This window comes from Rhipicephalus microplus, chromosome 10, assembly GCF_043290135.1.
Source record: "Rhipicephalus microplus isolate Deutch F79 chromosome 10, USDA_Rmic, whole genome shotgun sequence".
NCBI classification, from domain to species: domain Eukaryota; kingdom Metazoa; phylum Arthropoda; class Arachnida; order Ixodida; family Ixodidae; genus Rhipicephalus; species Rhipicephalus microplus.
In genome coordinates, this window is record NC_134709.1 from 93021274 (window position 1) to 93039887 (window position 18614).

General features: G+C 46.0%; 1 protein-coding gene across 1 annotated transcript in view; it reads right to left on the reverse strand.

The window, feature by feature from the left end:
• Positions 1-18037, reverse strand: part of LOC142774481 (uncharacterized) — a 66325-nt gene extending 48288 nt beyond the window's left edge. Inside the window, exon 1 of the mRNA XM_075874822.1 lies at positions 17889-18037. Within this exon, the coding sequence (XP_075730937.1) occupies positions 17889-18011 (123 nt within the window). The 5' untranslated portion in view covers positions 18012-18037. The remainder of the gene's footprint in view (positions 1-17888) is intronic.
• Positions 18038-18614: the final 577 nt, after the last annotated feature.

Here is an 18614-nt window from a genome sequence, read left to right on the forward strand (position 1 = left end):
TTCCCATTTATATGCACAAACATCTTAATCTCATTATCTGTCCACATAGCCTTGTGTCTCCCGCTAACCTTCTTGCATTCTCAGGGAATTCATTTAGTTACCCTTACTGACCAGCTATTGTCCTGTCTACGCGCTACATGCCCAGCCCATATCCATTTTCTCTTCTTGATTATAACTAATATATACTAAACCCCCTTTGGTTCCCTAATCCACTCTGCTCTACTCTTGTCTGGTAAGGTTAAACCGATCAGTTCTCTTTCCGATGCTCGCTGCGTCGTCGTCAATTTAAGCTGAACCCTTTTTGTAAGTCTCCTTGTTTCTGCTCCGCAGCTAGGTACTGGCGGGATACGGCTGTTATATACCTTCCTCTCGAGGGATAATGGCAATCTACCTGTCATACTTTGAGAGTGCTTGCCAGATGTGCTCTTATTCTTATTCTTCTAGTTACTCCAATCTCGTGGTTCAGCTCCGCGGTTATTACCTGTCCTAAGTAGGCATGGTCTTTTACAACTTCAAGTCGACTATTACCTATCTCTGTTGCTTTTTATTGGCTTAGAAATATGCAAAAGTTGTGCCTGTTTCTGAAGGTGGCAATCAGTTGACTGTTAGTAACAAGACTTACTTCTTTTTTGTGTATGTTCCAAATTGCTTAAACACATTGAATAATGCAGTTATTTTTGTGGCTACATCATTTCATTATCTGAAGCGTACGTAGTGCATTTGCATAGTGATGTAACGCGATTCCACCCAGTGAAAGGTCAACAATGAGTGCTGTGGAGCTAGTTGGTTCATTACTCGAGGAAACTTGGTGTGGCGCGAGAAAAAAAAAAGAAACCAAGTAAACGTGTCTTAATTTCTCCAAAATAAATTTAAACGAGCTAGGCCAATCGCCATATTTAACCCAGTTAGGGCCTGTGTGCTTTTTAAAATGCACTTCATTATCGGGATCGAAACAGAAAAACATTATTTTGATTCCACTTATTGAAATTACGGATGCCTAGCGCTTCAGCAACATAGTGCTAGCTTGGCCTGTTGACTTGGTCATATTCTTTCTGTGCTATAAAATTGTAAACTATAGGGAGACAAAAGCACTTCTAACGCACGAGGTCACTATTCTTTTTGCTAGATTTGTTTCAAGATTGCGAATGTGTGCGTTGAAAAAAATGGATTCCTTGTGCTTTATAAAAAACGATGTAATCTCCACACTGCACGAGAACTGCCCAGAGTGCACAGTTTTGCTTTGAGACATAGTCACGCCTGGCTGTACTTTTCGGGGCAAAGCTTTTTAAAACGTCACCCGTTCGCCCCTCATAGTAGTGACTAACATGTCTGACGCTTTCACCTGCAAGATGGTGCCGGTAGGGAAATTCTCCTGTGCGTTGTTGAACAATAAAAAATTCGCAGCGTGCGCGTTACCTAAAAGCCTAATTCTCCAGTCTCTCACGCCCCATTAGCAGCCAATGGCATGTACATTGAGCACTATCTGAAAAGAAAGGGTTGCTACGTTATACTCGCTGGGCATAACCTCTTTGGTTTTAGAAATATTTAGCGAGCGTTCGGCCGCAGTGCCAGGGATACAGTGAATTTTTATATACCATAAACTCGAGATGGTTAAAGGTGGGAAGCTCACACGAAGCGCAAGCCATAAAAAAATTTGCGTGTGCTGCTTCTCGCTTAGTCTTCAAAATGTCCGCTGGATGGCCGTGATTCTATATGCGGATTATGTTATGAAAAAATGCGAGAAGGTGGTAGTTAGAGTGTTGACTAGATGGATGAACGGACACACAGACAGATGCATGAACGGACGCGCGGATGGCTGCACGGACGGATGGACGCATGAACGGACGCAGGGCGGATGCATGGACGAACGCAGGGATGGACGCACGAGCAGACGCACGCACGGATGGGCCGATGGACGCACAGACGGTCACACAGACGCAAGGACGAACGGAAGCAAGAACGAATGGACAGATAGATGAATACAGTGAACTAGTATATACCATGAACTCGAGGTGGTTAAAGGTGGCAAGTAGACACGAAGTGCAAGCCGTAAGAAAGTGTGCGTGTGCCTTTTCTCGTTCACTCCTTGGAATGTCCGCTGGATGACGCTGCTTTTATATGAGCAATATGTGATGAAAAGATGCGATATGGTGGTACTTGGAGTGTTGAATAGGTGGACGAGCGGACACACAGACAGATGCATGGACAGACGCACGGATAGCTGCACGGACGGATGGATGGACGCAGGAGCGGATGGATGGACGAACGCCGGGACGGATGCACAGATGGAAGTGCGGACGCACGAACAGACGCACGCACGGACGGGTGGATGGGCGCACGGGCAGCCGCACAGACGCACGCATGGGAGGATGGAAGCAAGAACGAATGGACAGACGGATGCTTCGCCACACTCTCTATTATTCAGCCCGTGGATATGCTGTCGTTTTTTATATTACAACGGGACTTCGTGGGTGCACACACCTGTATAGCTAATATTGTGTGGTGCCTCAGAGATTTAACACCATTTAAAAGAATGCCGTCTTTTTTGTTTATCTGTGAACCACGAGGCTGCGACAGGCACCGCTGTAATTATGCGAGAGACCGTATAGGTTTCTATTGGCGCTTTCCACCCGAACGCAGGCACTTGAGAGAAAAAAGGGAATGACGACGGTGTAAAGGGTGTAGAGCTTGCCAACAATGAAAAGTATAGAACAAAAATTGTAGCGAATATAGTTTATGTTTTCGTAGCGGAATCATATTTTTGTCAAGGCCAAATACACAAGCATAGTTGCTATGCTGTCGAACGTCAACAGAGTAGTTTTTATGTTAGCCGCGCCGCCGTGGTCTAGGGGCTAAGGTATTCGGCTGCTGACCCGTAGTTAGCGGGAGCGAATCGCGGCTGCGGGGGCTGCATTTCCGATGGAGACAGAAATGCTGTAGGCCCGTGCGCTCAGGTTTCGGTGCACGGTAAAGAACCCTGGGTAGTCGAAACTTCCGAAGCCCTCCACTACGGCGTCTGTCATAATTATATGGTGAATTTGGGACGTTAAACGGCACATATCTATCATTCAGTTTCTATGTTATCCCAGGCAGCCCGCTGGCAGTAGACCGATCTCGGCAGTATTGATGCCATGTCGGCATCCGGCGTTGGGCCGATGGTGGCTTGGTGGCATTCTTCCGATGTCGTCTGGTCGGCGTCAGCCCGAGACGGGCCTGCCGTTATTTAGGTGATGACGGCAAGCCGTTATTAGTCCTAAATAGGCTGGCCCAAGCTGGCACTTAATTGGCCTCGCCTATGTCTGGATTCACCAGTGGGACCGCTTGCACCAGTTATCTTTGTCGGTTACCATATATTTAGTAAGATAATCTGTATCACTGTGTTCTGTGCGTAGCTAGTTTAGATGGGGGCACCAGCGGTAATTGTTCGAAGCGTAAAGTAAATTAAGGAAAACCTGATACGTGCGTTATCAAAATGGCTGCGTTGCGCCTATAGTACTTCTGTAATACTGGAGTTGCTGTACTGTAAGTCAGCAGCGCTAAAGAAGCCTATGCGCGGCCCAACAGTCGACCAGCACTGTTTCCATATTCATGAGATGTTCGCAATTACAATTACTGCCCCCGGGGGATTGTAGTGTACATTTAAACCATGGAAAGTCGAAATGACAAGTCAATATTGTCTCCAAGAGACCTATAGAGGTTAAAGGCCAGCTGCATTAGCCACGTATGAGCCTAGGCAATGTAAGGGCAACACATTTGCAAAGTGATGAAAATAAGCTCATTCACCTATTTTTCCACACACATTAAGTTCCAGAATAATGATTCTGAAAATGAGCACCTCCTTCGAAGGTACAATATCCAACATCTAAAAATGTGTACTACAGACACCATAATCTTTAAGAAAAGCACAAAAACATGCTGAGAAGCGTGATCACTGACAGAGTTACAATCTATGGCATTGTTTTTCGCGGCACATAGATAGTAAATATTTAAAAACATGGAACGAGAAAATAATCGGAAGGAGTTTAACGAAGAATACCTTAGGTATTTGCGTTGTGCGAATGATATCAGTCTTTTTAGCAATGACAGTGATTAAGCACAGAATAATAGTATAGATATGAACTTAAAAGGCTAGTAAACAGGCTCCAAAACGCTCAGAAAAGCCCCACCGCCGTGGTCTAGTGGCTGAGGTACTAGGCTGCTGACCCGCAGGTCATGGAATCGAATCTCGGCAGCGGTGGCTGCATTTCCTATCGATGCGAAAATGCTGTAGGACCGTGTGCTCAGATTTGGGTGCATTTTAAAGAAACCCAGGTGGTCAAAATTTCCGGAGCCCTCCACAATAGCATGTCTCACAATCATATCGTGGTTTTCGGACATTAATCCCCACATATCAACCAATCAATGCTCAGAAAAAGCTCGCGCATCTTTCGTACGCCTGACCAACCTTCTTCCACGTGCAGTGCCGTCAACTCGGCGATCGGTAACGTTCACTTCATTACTCTCAGTTGAGACTTGCTTTAGACCAATCGACGAGCTGCGTGCTGCGTCACGTCACTGATCACCGAGTTGACGTCACTGCGCTTATAGGGAGGGTGGTCAGGGGCAGAAAAAAATGCGTGAGCTTTTCCTGCACGATTCGAAGCTTGTTGACTGGCCCTTTAAGGAGCGTTAACGTGGGAGGAAAGATGGAGACAAAGACAGTTTTAGCTGGCCCCACCAAAAAGCAGTATGAATAGCGGAGCCTCTATTTTATGCCATCCGCTGAAGTTTAGTTATGATGAAGTGTACAAGGCTACCATCTTCGCGAACACAGGCGCTTTATATCTGTCCATGTGCACGGAAATTCTGTGCCAAGCCAGAAGCTGCACAACTCCTACCCGATGCAGGTCGTGTTGTTTTCCTGAACGGCTTGCCCATCATTCACACATTGCAAATATCAAGGCCCTCAAAAATATCATCGCGAAAGCGCTGGAACGTTCGTTCGGTATTTATGATGGCAAACGGCATGTAGAAGAACATAATCAGGCCAAAAGGTGTCGCTATCGCGATCGTCGAGACGCCTTCCTGAACCATGGGGATTTTATTGTGAAGCAGTCAACTTTGAATAAAATATTTGCCCTAGTGCAGAACGGTAACAAGTCTGACCAGCTGGCACTGGTTTCTGGTTCAAATGCCTCCCCTCCACCCCCTCCACGAAAAAACATTATGAGTGTGTTCACACTATGTAGGAAGTCTGTAAGAAGCGTAATATAACGGCTACCTGTTTGGCACGGCTGCATTGATGAGGGCTCAATAGTTTCATTAAGGCAGCAATATTCCCAGCGTGGACAGTGGTAAATGTGTTGCTAAGTTACCACTTCGGAATCGAAAACATTCCGGAATCATTCATCACTCTCATGACCCCCGAGTGGAACAGGAACGTAAGCGGGACTACACTAGAAGGATTGCAATGGGAATGAAATTCAGTGAGTTGTTGTTGTTGCTGTTGTTGTTTCCCTGTGCAAATGGCTCGTACCCAAAAAAGGGGATTGGCCGATCATAAGGTGAATTTGCCCTAAACTTTCAGCATTGCGTTCCTACAAATTTTTTGTAACTTAATTTTGATTTGAAATACCGATATTAAGTTTGCAGAAAAAAAGAAGAAAAATAGTGAGACAGTAATTTAGCAAGAAAATCGTTTAGTTGCAATGATGTATTCTTGAACGGCGAATAAAACATCCCTGTGGCTGAAACCCAGTGTAGAGGCTCCAAACGAAAGAAGATCAGGTTGTGATAGTTGCAAGCCCAGTCTTTGAAGAGGTGGTGCTAGTATGCTTTGCCTGAATAAATAGAAACGGCGACAATTTAATAAAAAATGATTGATCGTTTCCTCTTTATTACAGTAAATGCACATAGAGGAATTCAATATGCCTGATCTATGCAAGTAAAAATTGAGGGAGGTAACGCGGCAACGAAATTTCGTGATGACAACTTCCATCATCCTTAAATTAGTCAGTTCGCTGCGCCAGGGAAATAACAAGTGTTTGTACTATGGAGAAGCCATCAGTGCAGGGTCAGATAAATTTTGCCTGATTTTAAGTGTTCGAAATCGCGCCACCGTAATGTATACTGTATGAGGGAAAATAGGAATAATTGGTGTCGAAAGGGATGCCTTCGCAAGAGAATCAGCTATTTCGTTTAACAACAAACCTTTGTGCCCTGGTGTCCAGATTAATTGAATACTTTGGAGATGACAGGGGATCAACGATTTAAAAAGTTTCACTATAGGTGAGTGACCAGATGCGGCCAGAGAAGAGCACACTGATATTGAATCAGTTATGACTGCTACGACTGGAATGGAAATGTTTACCTTTCGCAAAGCTAACATTATTGCCATGAATTCAGCCAGAAAGACAGGAAGAAAATCCGGTAAGCGAAGTGAAAATGACCAATGAAGTACAGGGCAATATATTCCAACGCCTGATTTTTCATGTGACTGAGATGCGTCTGTTGCTATAATGACATTTGTTGACCGAGTACTTAAATGGTCCTGCAATAAACCATTTAAAATGCCTGTAGGTAATAGCTTAGCGTGAGTTGGGAAGATATCATGGTAAACAATTTCTGGAGAATTTCGTTGCTCAGTTAAAGGAATCAGATCACGAACGTGTACATTTAGAGGCTCAGGTAACAATTCAACCAATACTATTTGTGGTTTGTTAAATCTGGGCCAATGCACGGAGAAGAACAGGTCAGGATTGGAAACAAAAATAATTTGTTCAGGGCTAAACGGTGCTTCATATAGTCGTAAAAAGTCTGCACAGTAAGAATGTTAAAGCGACGTAATAATGTTGGTATTCGTGCTTCAAGGTATAACACTGCATTTGCAGTATACTTTGGAAGTCCTAAGCAGAGCCGTAAAGCCTTTCTTTCCAGCAGAACGAGCGGCCGAAGTTTGTAGGCTGGCGCAACAGAAAAAAGAATGCAGCCAAACTCCAACACAGGTCGGACATACATTTTATATATAATCAAAAGTGCCTTTCTTCTCATACCCGATCTACAACTGCTCAACCTCCGCAATACGCCCATCGCGCGTACTGCTTATGTCGCGATGTATTCAATGTGAGGGCGCCGATTTAGATGTTCATTATACATAACTCCAAAATATTTCAATGTTTGTACTTGTGGGATATCTTGAAGCTTGTAATTAAGAGATATGTGCGCGGGATCTTTGATTGGAAAAACGAGAACAGCACATTTACCGGTATTCAGGTTCAACATCAACCCATCCAGCCAATGTTGTATTTTAACAAGATATGCTTGCAAGATAGTGTAGAGACAGTGGAAGTCATGTGCCATAGCAAACAAAGCAATGTCATCGGCATAAACATAGGTTTTCACATCTGGATGAACGGGGATGGTACTAAGCAATATGTTGAATAAAACCGGGGAAAGTACTGACCTCTGAGGTACACCTCGGGTTTGCTTGTGCTTACAGTTTAGTGGAGCATACGCACCAACGCGTATGCGTATGCGTTCCCGATCGCCATTAACACCAGATGTGGCTTCTCTGTCACCCCCTTTTACCACCTTGTCACCACTCGACAGCACTGACATGCTTTCGGAGCAGCGTAAAGACCCATACCTTGCCTTGTTAGTCGACTACCTTACGGATCCGTCTTCTGTCCCATCCACGAGAGCGCTGCGCCGGCAAGCAGCCCACTTTGCCTTACGTGACAACATTCTGTACCGCCGCAACTACACGCCTGTTGGTCGGAAGTGGCTCCTTGCTGTCCCAACTCATATGCGCTCTGACATCTGCATGAAGTTCCATGCAGATCCCCAAAGTGCTCACGCAGGTGTCCTGAAAACCTACGAAAGGCTACGCCAACGCTATTACTGGCGAGGAATGTACCGTTTTGTGCAGAAATACGTTCAGTCTTGCACCACCTGCCGACAGAACAAAACACCTCCGCGGCACCTTACTGGCATGTTACAGCCGCTCCCGTGCCCGGCTCGCCCATTCGACCGCGTGGGTATAGACCCCTATGGCCCCCTCCCATATAGTAGCTCTGGAAACCGGTGGATTAGTGTCGGAGTCGATCATCTGACACGCTACGCTGAGACTGCAGCTCTACCGGCAGCGACCGCCCACGAAGTTGCACTCTTCATTCTCTGCAGCTTCCTTCTACGCCATGGTGCTCCGCGGAAATTACTCAGTGATAGGGGTCGAGTGTTCCTGTCGGAGGTCATCCAAGCTATCCTCGCTGAATGCAACATTATCCACCGTAAATCTACCGCATACCATATACAGACAAATGGTCTTACTGAGCGGTTCAACCGCACACTTGGCGACATGCTGAGGATGTACACCTCCTCCGACCACACTAACTGGGACGCTGTATTGCCCTTTGTTACCTTCGCTTATAACACCGCGACGCAAGCGACTACCGGTTTTTCCCCGTTCTTTCTATTGTACGGCCGCGAACCTTCCCACCCACTCGACACTATACTACCGCACCGCCCTGATGCATCTGAGTGCTCCCCGCTTTCGGAAGTCACCAGATACGCTGAAGACTGTCGTCAGTTGGCTCGGTCTCTGACAAGTGAGGCTCAAGGTCTACAAAAGACTCGACACGACGACGCTCACCGCATAGCTCCTACATTTCGTGCTGGCTCCCTTGTGTGGCTTTGGATGCCCCCGCACGTTCCTGGCCTGTCTTCTAAACTTCTGGCCCGGTACCATGGTCCGTACCGTGTCATTGACGCGACCTCCCCGGTGAATTACATCATCGAGCCGTTAACACAATCAACAGATTTGCGCGGTCGAGGACGCGAGACCGTACACGTCGACCGTCTCAAGCCCTACTACGACCCCCTCATTGTGCCTACTCCCTCAGTCGCCAGGATGGCTACCCTTCCCCCCGGGGGTATTGTAGTGGAGCATACGCACCAACGCGTATGCGCCTTCGGAAGACAACAAAAAGCCCGTGCTCTGCTTGCGCGAGAGTTTTTTGTGCCGCCTTTGCCAGACTGGCCGTACGCCCACTTTCCGTTGCGACCTCGTTGCGACTTCTCGGCTCGAATAAACGTCATCACAACAGGAAGAGAAACCGCCTTGATAACAATAGAATTCTCTTCTGCTTAAAAATTCCGTCACCCATACTATATAAGATGGAAGTCCATGACTCTATAACTGATTAGTCAAGATAGAATACTCTACACTATCATATGCTTTACATATGTCTAACGTTACTAAAGCCGCAAAGTGCTTTTTGTGACGGGCAATATGAATACGGCTTTCCAGATTTTCATGTGCTTGCCATATGGAATATCCAGATCTAAAGATCAGTGAGTTTCGCACAGAATGCAATGGAAATAGTTTGCGTCTTTTTTTTCCTTGAACGAAGCGGGTTTCTTCAACGCGCTGTTCTTCAAACTTAAAATGTCAGTATGTCTGAGCCTCAAAATAAATTTAAAGCAGTATTTAAAAACGACTTCACTGCTTACAAGTGTAGCAGACTGATAAGCAACGCGCCAACTAAAATTTTGTCAGTTTATAGACTGTGCTGGTCCAAATTTTCTCTTCGCGTATGTATACGGTGGAGCTGCGTCCCCCACCACCTTTTCGCGTTGTGATCTTTTCCGCTAGGTAGTAATCTCACCACCCATCACTACGTTTTTGATTTGTTAGCCGTCAACGGCTTGCATGCGTACCCAAAAAGGCACTGCTTTAAAGATGTACTGTCACAAAATTTCTCGTTTGAGATAGCTTGTGGGATTGATTCCGATGAACACGCTTATATCACTTATAAATTATCAAGAGCAAATATACTTTATAAGATATTTTGCATTAGTGTTGAAGTTAACGTCAGCGAATGACTCCATCGCGCTTTTGACACAATCAAGGAGACCTTTAGGTACACCCTAATTTTCAGACAGAACGTTAGGTGGGCAGATGAGATTAACAAGTTTGTGGATATAAAGTGGCAGTAGCAGGCACATGACAGAGCTAACTGGCGAAACATGGGAGAGGCCTTTGTCCTGCAGTGGACGTAGTCAGACTGATGATACTTAGGATGAATTTCCCTCACGTGACCTCGCTGCAGCACGCTACGACGGCGTCATAGCCACCATATTTTTTCGGTCTCGTTTGCTCAAGTGTACGCTTTTTGGGCAGCTGCTCTCGAGTCCATCGCCGCGGCGCACGAGTTGGAAGTTTTGTGTTTGAATTCCTTACCGTCCCGTTTCCTGTTCGAAAAATTTCATGATGTGAAGCGCGCGGAAAGCGTCAAGTTCCGTGTGCTAACATAGTCGAGCGCTGAACCTGTTAGGTGGTCACAGTTGCACCCCTAGTTGTGTGGAAAGCACAAGACCAGATTAATTGGCGCATCATGGGAAAGGCCATTGCCCTACAATGGATGTATCGAGGCTGATGATGCTGACGATGATGATGATTAGCACCCCGTGGCTTGTCCTTCTCGAGGCCGAAACTGACACTAGTTGGTAGTAATGAGCCTGTAAAAATTATCCGCCACGCGCTGACGAAACATATGTGTAGTGTTGTGCCTAACAGGCCCCGAGCGACACATTGCAGAAAAAAAGAAAGAACGAGAGGCTGAAATTTTTTTCTCAGTTTTCTTCAAGTTGTAGTGCGTACTGACGCGAGGGCGATGCTTGTATTCAAAGCAAAGTTCTATATGTCACCTTGCGCTCCACCTCACCTTAACCCACTATCAGTATGCGATACTTGACCCCCTCCCTGTCTACACGCGTGGGCACCTTTGCAAGAAAATTAGTCGGCAAAGGTTGTTAACTCAGCGCAGCACACAGATTTACATGACGATTTGTAGGCTCTCTTCTTTCATAAAGACAGAATAGCCTTTTGAAAGCAATGGCTCGGAAAGCCATTGAAAGCACACACAGCCACGGTCACCATGGCGCCTTCCTGGGTCCCGAAGCCACGATTCGCGGGGAAGAAAGCTCTCGTTCACTCTGTTTAGGGATGCCGGGAGGCCGGGTGGCACCGGCATCTGTTAGTGACTACAAAAAGAATACTCTAAACCACTATCACATTGGACCCTGCGCCCAGCGGCTCATGCATGCAGTAAGTCCACCAAAATGGCACACTGTAAACATAATTTTGAAAATGTACGCGGTATAAAACAAACAACCTGTACGCTGTAATATTTGGTTGGACACTATAGATGCTGCAGTCGGAGTTTCATCTAATTCAATTTGGCACCAAAAATTGAGCTCTAGTGTGAGCACAGGCAACAAGTGAAAAGGCTGGCAAGCCAGCCGAAGATAACGTCTGCCTTCACCATTGGGTGCTTAGTCTTTTCGCTTACTCTTGCCAAACACAATTTTTTCTGCATTAAAAGACGCTTGTCATCATTTTGCTTTAACACACTGGAACGCAAATAACCTTAGAACATCGTCATTGCTTCACAAAGTCGGCTCATGAAAATACTACATGGAGCGGGACAAGTGCTCCTAGGACAAATACTGGTATGGTTGCACAAAATATATTACCAGATTGAGCAGGCTCCTAGCCATCGACTGTGGTAGCATATGTCGCGTCTTTTTGTCTTAACGCATGTGATGACATCACCTTCATGGAGCTTAAGTTATACCTCAACAAAACTACAAAGATGCCTTTCCTACGCTGAAAAATTACAGGATTGGAATACAATTGCCCAGTCACACCCGAAGTGTGAATTGGATAGGTTTTTCTAATTTCAAAAAATTGAGAAGAATATAATTGAGCCAGCTCTAGTTCCTCCGAAATGCAACTCGAAATAATGCAATTGAGGCGTCCATTTCGCAACACTGATCGGTACTACGTACAGTCGTGGCATCGAAGAATCAGCCGACGGCCACATGGTGCCGAGTCCCACTTTACAGTCTAACTCTTTTCTTGCTTATTGCAGCTTGTACGGGGACAAGCAGTGTGTACGTGCGTAAGGTGGTGGGCCTGTGGCAGAGATGTGAAGGGTTGTGCTGCGTTTGACGACAGCTCGTCTATGTGGCGGTGGAGTGAAATCGAAGAAACCAAGAAGAATGGCTGTAAGAAGAGATGTGTCTGTTTGTAACTCTCTTGACGGCTCAACGAGGGTTACTAAATGGCCTTCCAGATACTATTCTTTGAGAGAGGGGATGCTGTAATCGCAATTCCCAAAGACTGTCACGTTGCCAAGCGGAATTATGGAGCCTCCTCTAGAGAAGGCTAAATAGCCGACACTGCGGTCACAACGAAGACGCTGCGTTGCAAGACTGTGCTTGCCTCATTGTTATCGCGTTAGCAAGAAACGAACACTGCGACTATGCATATTTTCAACATTGGTGAACAAAATGGGCATGCTATCATACGACAAACCTGAATATTTCTTCTGAGACGCGTAGTTTTTGTGAAAATACGCAGGAACTTGCACTTTCATTGAGAACCCACAGAGAACGCATATCTGCTGCATGAGGTTTTTTGTAGCCACATATGTTGTTATCGTCTGACGTATCGTCAATTCTTCTGTAGTGCATCAATTTCTTAATGACCTTGTACACGGAAGGGCAGGCACGCGATTCACACTTTTATGACTGAGAAATCTTAGTTTAGGCAAAGCTACGCTGCTTGTTTTCGTACGATTGCAGGTGGCAGCACACTCCTGTGATTTTCTTGTTGACTAGTTTGAGCGCAAGATGTTACCCGCTCCCAGATTTCATTCACAGTGTAGATACAGTTAGGCGAATGGCCCAAGTAACTCGGCGGAGAAAATTCTTCAGATTGCTTTCAGGTGCGATATCGGGAGAAAACAACTTCCCTACGAGCACTTTTGACTGGACGCGAAAGACTGTGGAGGCACCAAATGCAACCGGGGATAAACTCTTAGCTGTTAACTCCTGATGAGCGAGCTGCTTTTTAGGTACTCCTGTGGATTTATGATTTTTCATGGTCGTAAAACATTTTATTGTTCACTATCTTTGAGCGAGACCTAAACAACAGCAAAGTTTTTCTCATGCATTCCTGCAGTATAATTATTGTAGAAAATATTACATAAATATTGAGTGATATGTGAGGCTTAACGTCCCAAAACCACCATATCATTATGAGAGACGCAATGTTACATGACAACACTAACTTAGTTGGCTGCCACCATAAACATCGCACACAAACGTCATAGTCTTCCAATTTCTCCAAGACGTCTTTTAAGATATGTTTTACTGTACACTGAGAATTGCAGTAAAAGGTACGCAAGGCCACCATCGCCGGTAAAAGCGCCAGCGCGGCGCGTCTGTGGGGCCGCACTAGAAGGCGCGTGGCAGCGGATGACGTCACGACGACGCCACCAACAACGCCACCGACGACGGACGACGTGACGAGATAACAGAGCCAGCAAGGTTGTGGGCCTATCAGGCGAAATTTGGTGCGTAACGTCCACTACTTTTCGACAAGCGCAGTATGGGCACGTGGAACGACAAAGTAGCTTCTGAGAAAGGCCGGCAATCGGCATTCGGGACCAGAAAAGAAAAAGGTAACCTGTTGAAAATCATTCTTCACGGTGTCGCTCATCGTAATGGTGCTTCTGCGTATGTTGAGAATGCTTAAATCTGTTGCGGGAAAATTAACTGGCGTGGTCAGCGCAAACGATGGTATTGCGAGCGTATTCGGTGGTGAAGTCTGCCGAAGCTGGAGAGAACACATCCAGCAGCAACATATGTTCGCGTCGAAAGAAACGCTAGAATGGTAAGCATCCAACAGCGGCGCACCTGAAGAAACCAAGAAGGAGTTTTATGTGATAATAAGGTATGACAGTGGAAGGTCCCGGTATCGGTGAATCATCGACACACATATACTTTGAAAGCATAACTGTCCGGGTCCGGTTTGAGGACCGAGAAGACCTTAACCGACACGAAAGAAATTTTCCAGCTATAAGTCAATACGCTGAAGATAGGCGGCAAAACGTCTCGATGGCTTCCTGCGACGCCGAAAAACTTGGCAAGCATTTACATAACGCCTCACAGAGCATGCAAGGCCAGGTCAGTAGATGCGGGAGCGCACACGGTCATACGTGTGAAAAGCGCCAAGGTGACAAGTGGTAGATTCGTCATAAATCTCGTGGCGGACGGTGCAGTGCAAGTACGACCAGCATTATATTGGGACCGGTTGGTGAAAAACTATGTTGATGTAAGGTGTTATCTCCTTATGAAAACACGTTAACAGGGGTATCGTGCAAAGAAAATTGCGTTCTTCGCATTATGTGGCTCAGGTTTGGATTCGGACGCTGTTCTTCACCAAGGCGAAGCAGGTAGGAAAGAAAATATATGCACTCGAGGGAGTCAGTGGTCATAAAGTACCCGTCAGCCTTGGTAGCGTGATAATCCATAGGCGTCTTGGTGGAGTTTTTCACTTTTATACACTGCAGTGCAGGTATACTTTCGCCGGTGGAGTGCCCAGTGCACGAGGTGACCTGTAGAATGTTTCAAACGGGCGAGCCAACAAAGGACATGATTGTCAGTGACTACTCTAAAAGGTTGACTGTATAGACCCTTTCCTCGAATATGCCACCTTACGGTGAGGTTTTCGTCACCTTCGCTTCGCAAAGAAGCGTGGGATAGCTAGTGCCATCATGAAGGCATTGATAGTGAGCCGCCAAATGCGTGAGTGCTGACATGTTTGTGTTGGCCGCTAGTTCGCCGTCTCACCCGCTGTAAGCGCACCGCTTTTTAGCTTGGACGAGCTCCTAGTACTGTCCGATAACCTTTCTGAGCTGCTTCCACTGCACAATGAGCAATATTTTGTACCCTTCAACTGGTTGAACGAGCAGTTTGGCTTATTATTACTGGCAATGCAAGGATGTGGCCTGCAAGAGACTCTCATCAGCGCGCCCTCCCAATGCGGTCCGCATCCTGCAGGAGCGCAAGAGGTGTCTGTGTGTTCTGCAAGAAACGCGCATCAACGTCGCTGCGACACACAGCCGGCGTCGTCTGCTACAGAGTCCTTACAATTGCGCCAGACTGTATTTCGCGTACACGGCACTACGGGCACCCTTTTCGAAAAGGGCCTATAAGCAAGGGCGATATTTCGCAACGGCCCACACACTGCGAAGAATTCACGCTCCGTGACTGAATAATCGCGCACCGAGGAAAACAGTGGCCTGTTTGCAAAAGTGATCATGCGATTCGACCCACGTTGTCAACGGGTCAGCGCAGTATCGATTCCGTGGCCACAGGTGTCAGTGCGGCCTTTCATCGGTGCTGAAGGGTCCGGATGGATCAACACAGGAGAAACGTGAGCATAGTGTGAACCTTCGAGAAAGCGGCTACTAGATGAGGATTCCAGTTAGAGGGGGTGTCTTTTATGATCAGGTGCGTGAGTTGTTCAGTAATTTCGGTGAAAGCTTTTGGCAAACCAGCGAAAGTAAGTGCAGAACCCCACAAAGCTGCGAGCGTACGTCCTTGGTGGGTGTCGGCACATGGAATTCTTTCACGGCTCGAATCTTTTCTGAATGCTGCTGTACGCTGGAAGCACCAACAATATGTCGAAGGATCGCAATGCGGCTCCCCCCAAACCTGCATGTAGAGGAATTTTATAGAAGACCGGCAAGACGGAACCCGTCAAGCCTAACTGTGAGTGTCTCAAAGTGTGTTTCGAACTTGGGCGAAAACAAAATGGCGTCATCCAAATAACATATACATGTGTACCAATTGAAGCAGAGTCTATCGTTCGTTCTAATGTGTCTGGGACACACGTAACATAGGCCAAAAGGCATGACCTTGAACTTCTAAGGGCCATCAGGTGTTAGTTAGAAAGGCTGTCTTCGTCTGATCGAATAAGTTTACAACAATCTGCGAATATTCGGAACGAAAGTCAATGGAAAGGAAGTACACAACACTTGGCCGATAATGAAGCGCGTCACGACTTCGTGGTGGAAAGTAGGCGTTTTTCCTTATAATTTTATACAGGGGTAATCATCCACACTAAAGCGCCACGATCCGTTCTTCCTTTTAACAAGCCCTACCGGAGACGCCAAGGAACTGGAAGTCTACTGTATATTGTGCTAAATTAACATCATCTTTGATTCCTACTAGATAACGCCACTTCAGACGCAGAAACACTGTAGAGGTGGTGGTGAACAGGGTTGCTTTCCTAGTGTTTGTGTGATGCTGGGCATTGGAGTTCTGCCCTAAAGGTTCATCATCAAAATGAAAAACGTCCTGGTAGAGCCCCCAAAACTATGGAGGGCTTCAACATGCTGACGTGGAAGGTCAGCAGCGAACATGTTTAAAATTTGACACTGTCACAATTTGTTTTCAGTGTTGCCTGCTGCACATAAATGGCATTCAGAAAAGGATGCTCAACGAGTGAATCTAGCACGAACAGAGGTGGCCTACAGATATGCCTAGTGGGACCTCTATGTTTGTGAAGCAAAAATGTGCAACGGGTAGCCAGGTTGCAATAGCTATGATGCTGAGAAGCGTATACAGAGTAGCAATACAGTGCGTGAAGAGCAAACCGGGAGTGGGCGCAGTGGAGTATTTGTTGTCTAGCACACTTGATGAGTATCACGTACTGTGGTACAAAACAATTTTTAAGGCTGTATTGATAAAGAAGCTGCAATTTATACAGCAATAAGTTTGCCACGGCTGGTCACTGTGTCAGAGGTAGGCGTATCACACCAGTGGAGCAATCATTAAGCGCCGACTTGGCTGCGTGAAAATGTAGTTCAATATGAGGTCACGAGGACTTATGGCAGAAACAGTGAGCAAGACGACTACTTGATGACCCTTGACGGTAAGATGTGTCGTACACGTTCCTGTGCATCCATCAATGACCGGTACCGCGCTCGTCCGGAGTCGCATGAAGAACTTCTTCAGTGACTTTCACTGACGACTAAAATCCGCACTCATAAAAGAAACGTGAGTTTCTGTGTCGATTGAAGCTTGGACAGCAGTGCCATCAATAGAGACTTCACGTGTGTTCCGGTGTAGACGCGAGGGCGAAAGATGACTTTCGAGTAAGCTTCACGTCCAGAAACTGCGCGGCGGACATTACCCCAGAAACTCACCGATGGCGTAAATGCTATGCAGACCCCAACTTTTTGCCTGCTCTTAAATCTACGTGATATGAATAGGAGGCAGGTGAGGTGTACAGCTACTGATGGGCCCTATATCTCACCAGCCCGTCCATCGCCCCTTGGTACGGATTGCAAAAAGCCATGATCGCTCTGGAGTCACCATGCAACGAAATTCTTGTAGTGGAAGGTTGCTAAATATACCTCATGTAGTATGAGCCGGCTAATCTTATCAGTCATACGACTTCCAACAAACGCACTGACAAGCGTCGTTGTGTTCACCAGTAGTAGCGTCAAGTTATCAAGGAAACAAACACGTCGAATCAGGTATGAACTTTAACACACGCATTATGGAGGCACCGGCGTTGTCTTACGTGTTTCTATCGATGATTTGCTAATGACATTCAACTTTCGAAACACAGATATTTAGGTGAGTGGTAACTGATCCCTACTCATATTTAGGAGGGCGCAACATATTTATAAAATAGCTCATTTTTGTATTCTGTCTTTGTTATTGTGTCTGTTTAACGCTCTTAAGTACAAACAGACATCTACCTTCGTGGTAACAGCACAAAAAACACATAATGGACTTTGCAGTGGACAAAAAATTTGCTTTTAGTGTATTATATTGACAACAAAACTTGTTTTATAAAAACATTACTAAATGAAATCAAAAGCGAAAGCAAGAATTAAACTGCAGCTTTCCAGCGTGCAAGAAGACAACAGCTGAAGGATCATAGACGACTGCATAGCGAACACTTCCTCTGAATTTCACTCCAAAAATAGGTACCACTGCACCAGAAAACAAGAAGATAGTATTTAGGTCACAAACAATTTTACCTCTTTCACATCGTCCATGGTAGGTTTCTTCGGTTCCATGGAAGCAGCGGAAGAACGTTCAAAGTTGTTAGCAAAACTGCAAATACTGAATGCAATAAAGTGCAGTGTAAACAACCCCCTCATTCCGCTCTGTGATTGCGGTGGAAGTTCTTGTGAGCAACGAAGACTATGCTTGGGAAGAGCTCGCTGCCTTATTTATATCGCAGTGAGGCCAGATGACAATACCGAGGTTTGCTTTCTAATATATTTTGCTTAAACCTTGCTATTAAAGCTACAATACCTTTCTCTGAAGTAGTCGTCTAAAACGCTCTATTACACGTGTCAGTGTGATTCATTGCGTCACTGAAGACAACTAAGGCAACAGCATTGCAGACTACGCAAATATGCTTGGTTAACTACTTCCCTCTTGCTACGAGCTCAACCAGCTAGTTAGTGCGCTTCTTACACTTGATGAAATAGCAGAAAACAAAAACTGGCAGATCCCACGTAATGTTAGGATTGATGATATGCGAAGCACGAATGAGGAATGTTGATATGTCACTGATACCTTTCACGTCACGTGATACAAAATTTACCATATGTGGAGCTAGCAAAATGGCCACGAGCGGATCATAAAGGGCCCAATATACTCCAATGCAGCATCGACGCGCACGAGTGCTGGGCACAGAGACGCTACGGTAGCAAAATACAAGAACTCTATAGTCTGACTGCGCGGCCTGACGGCAA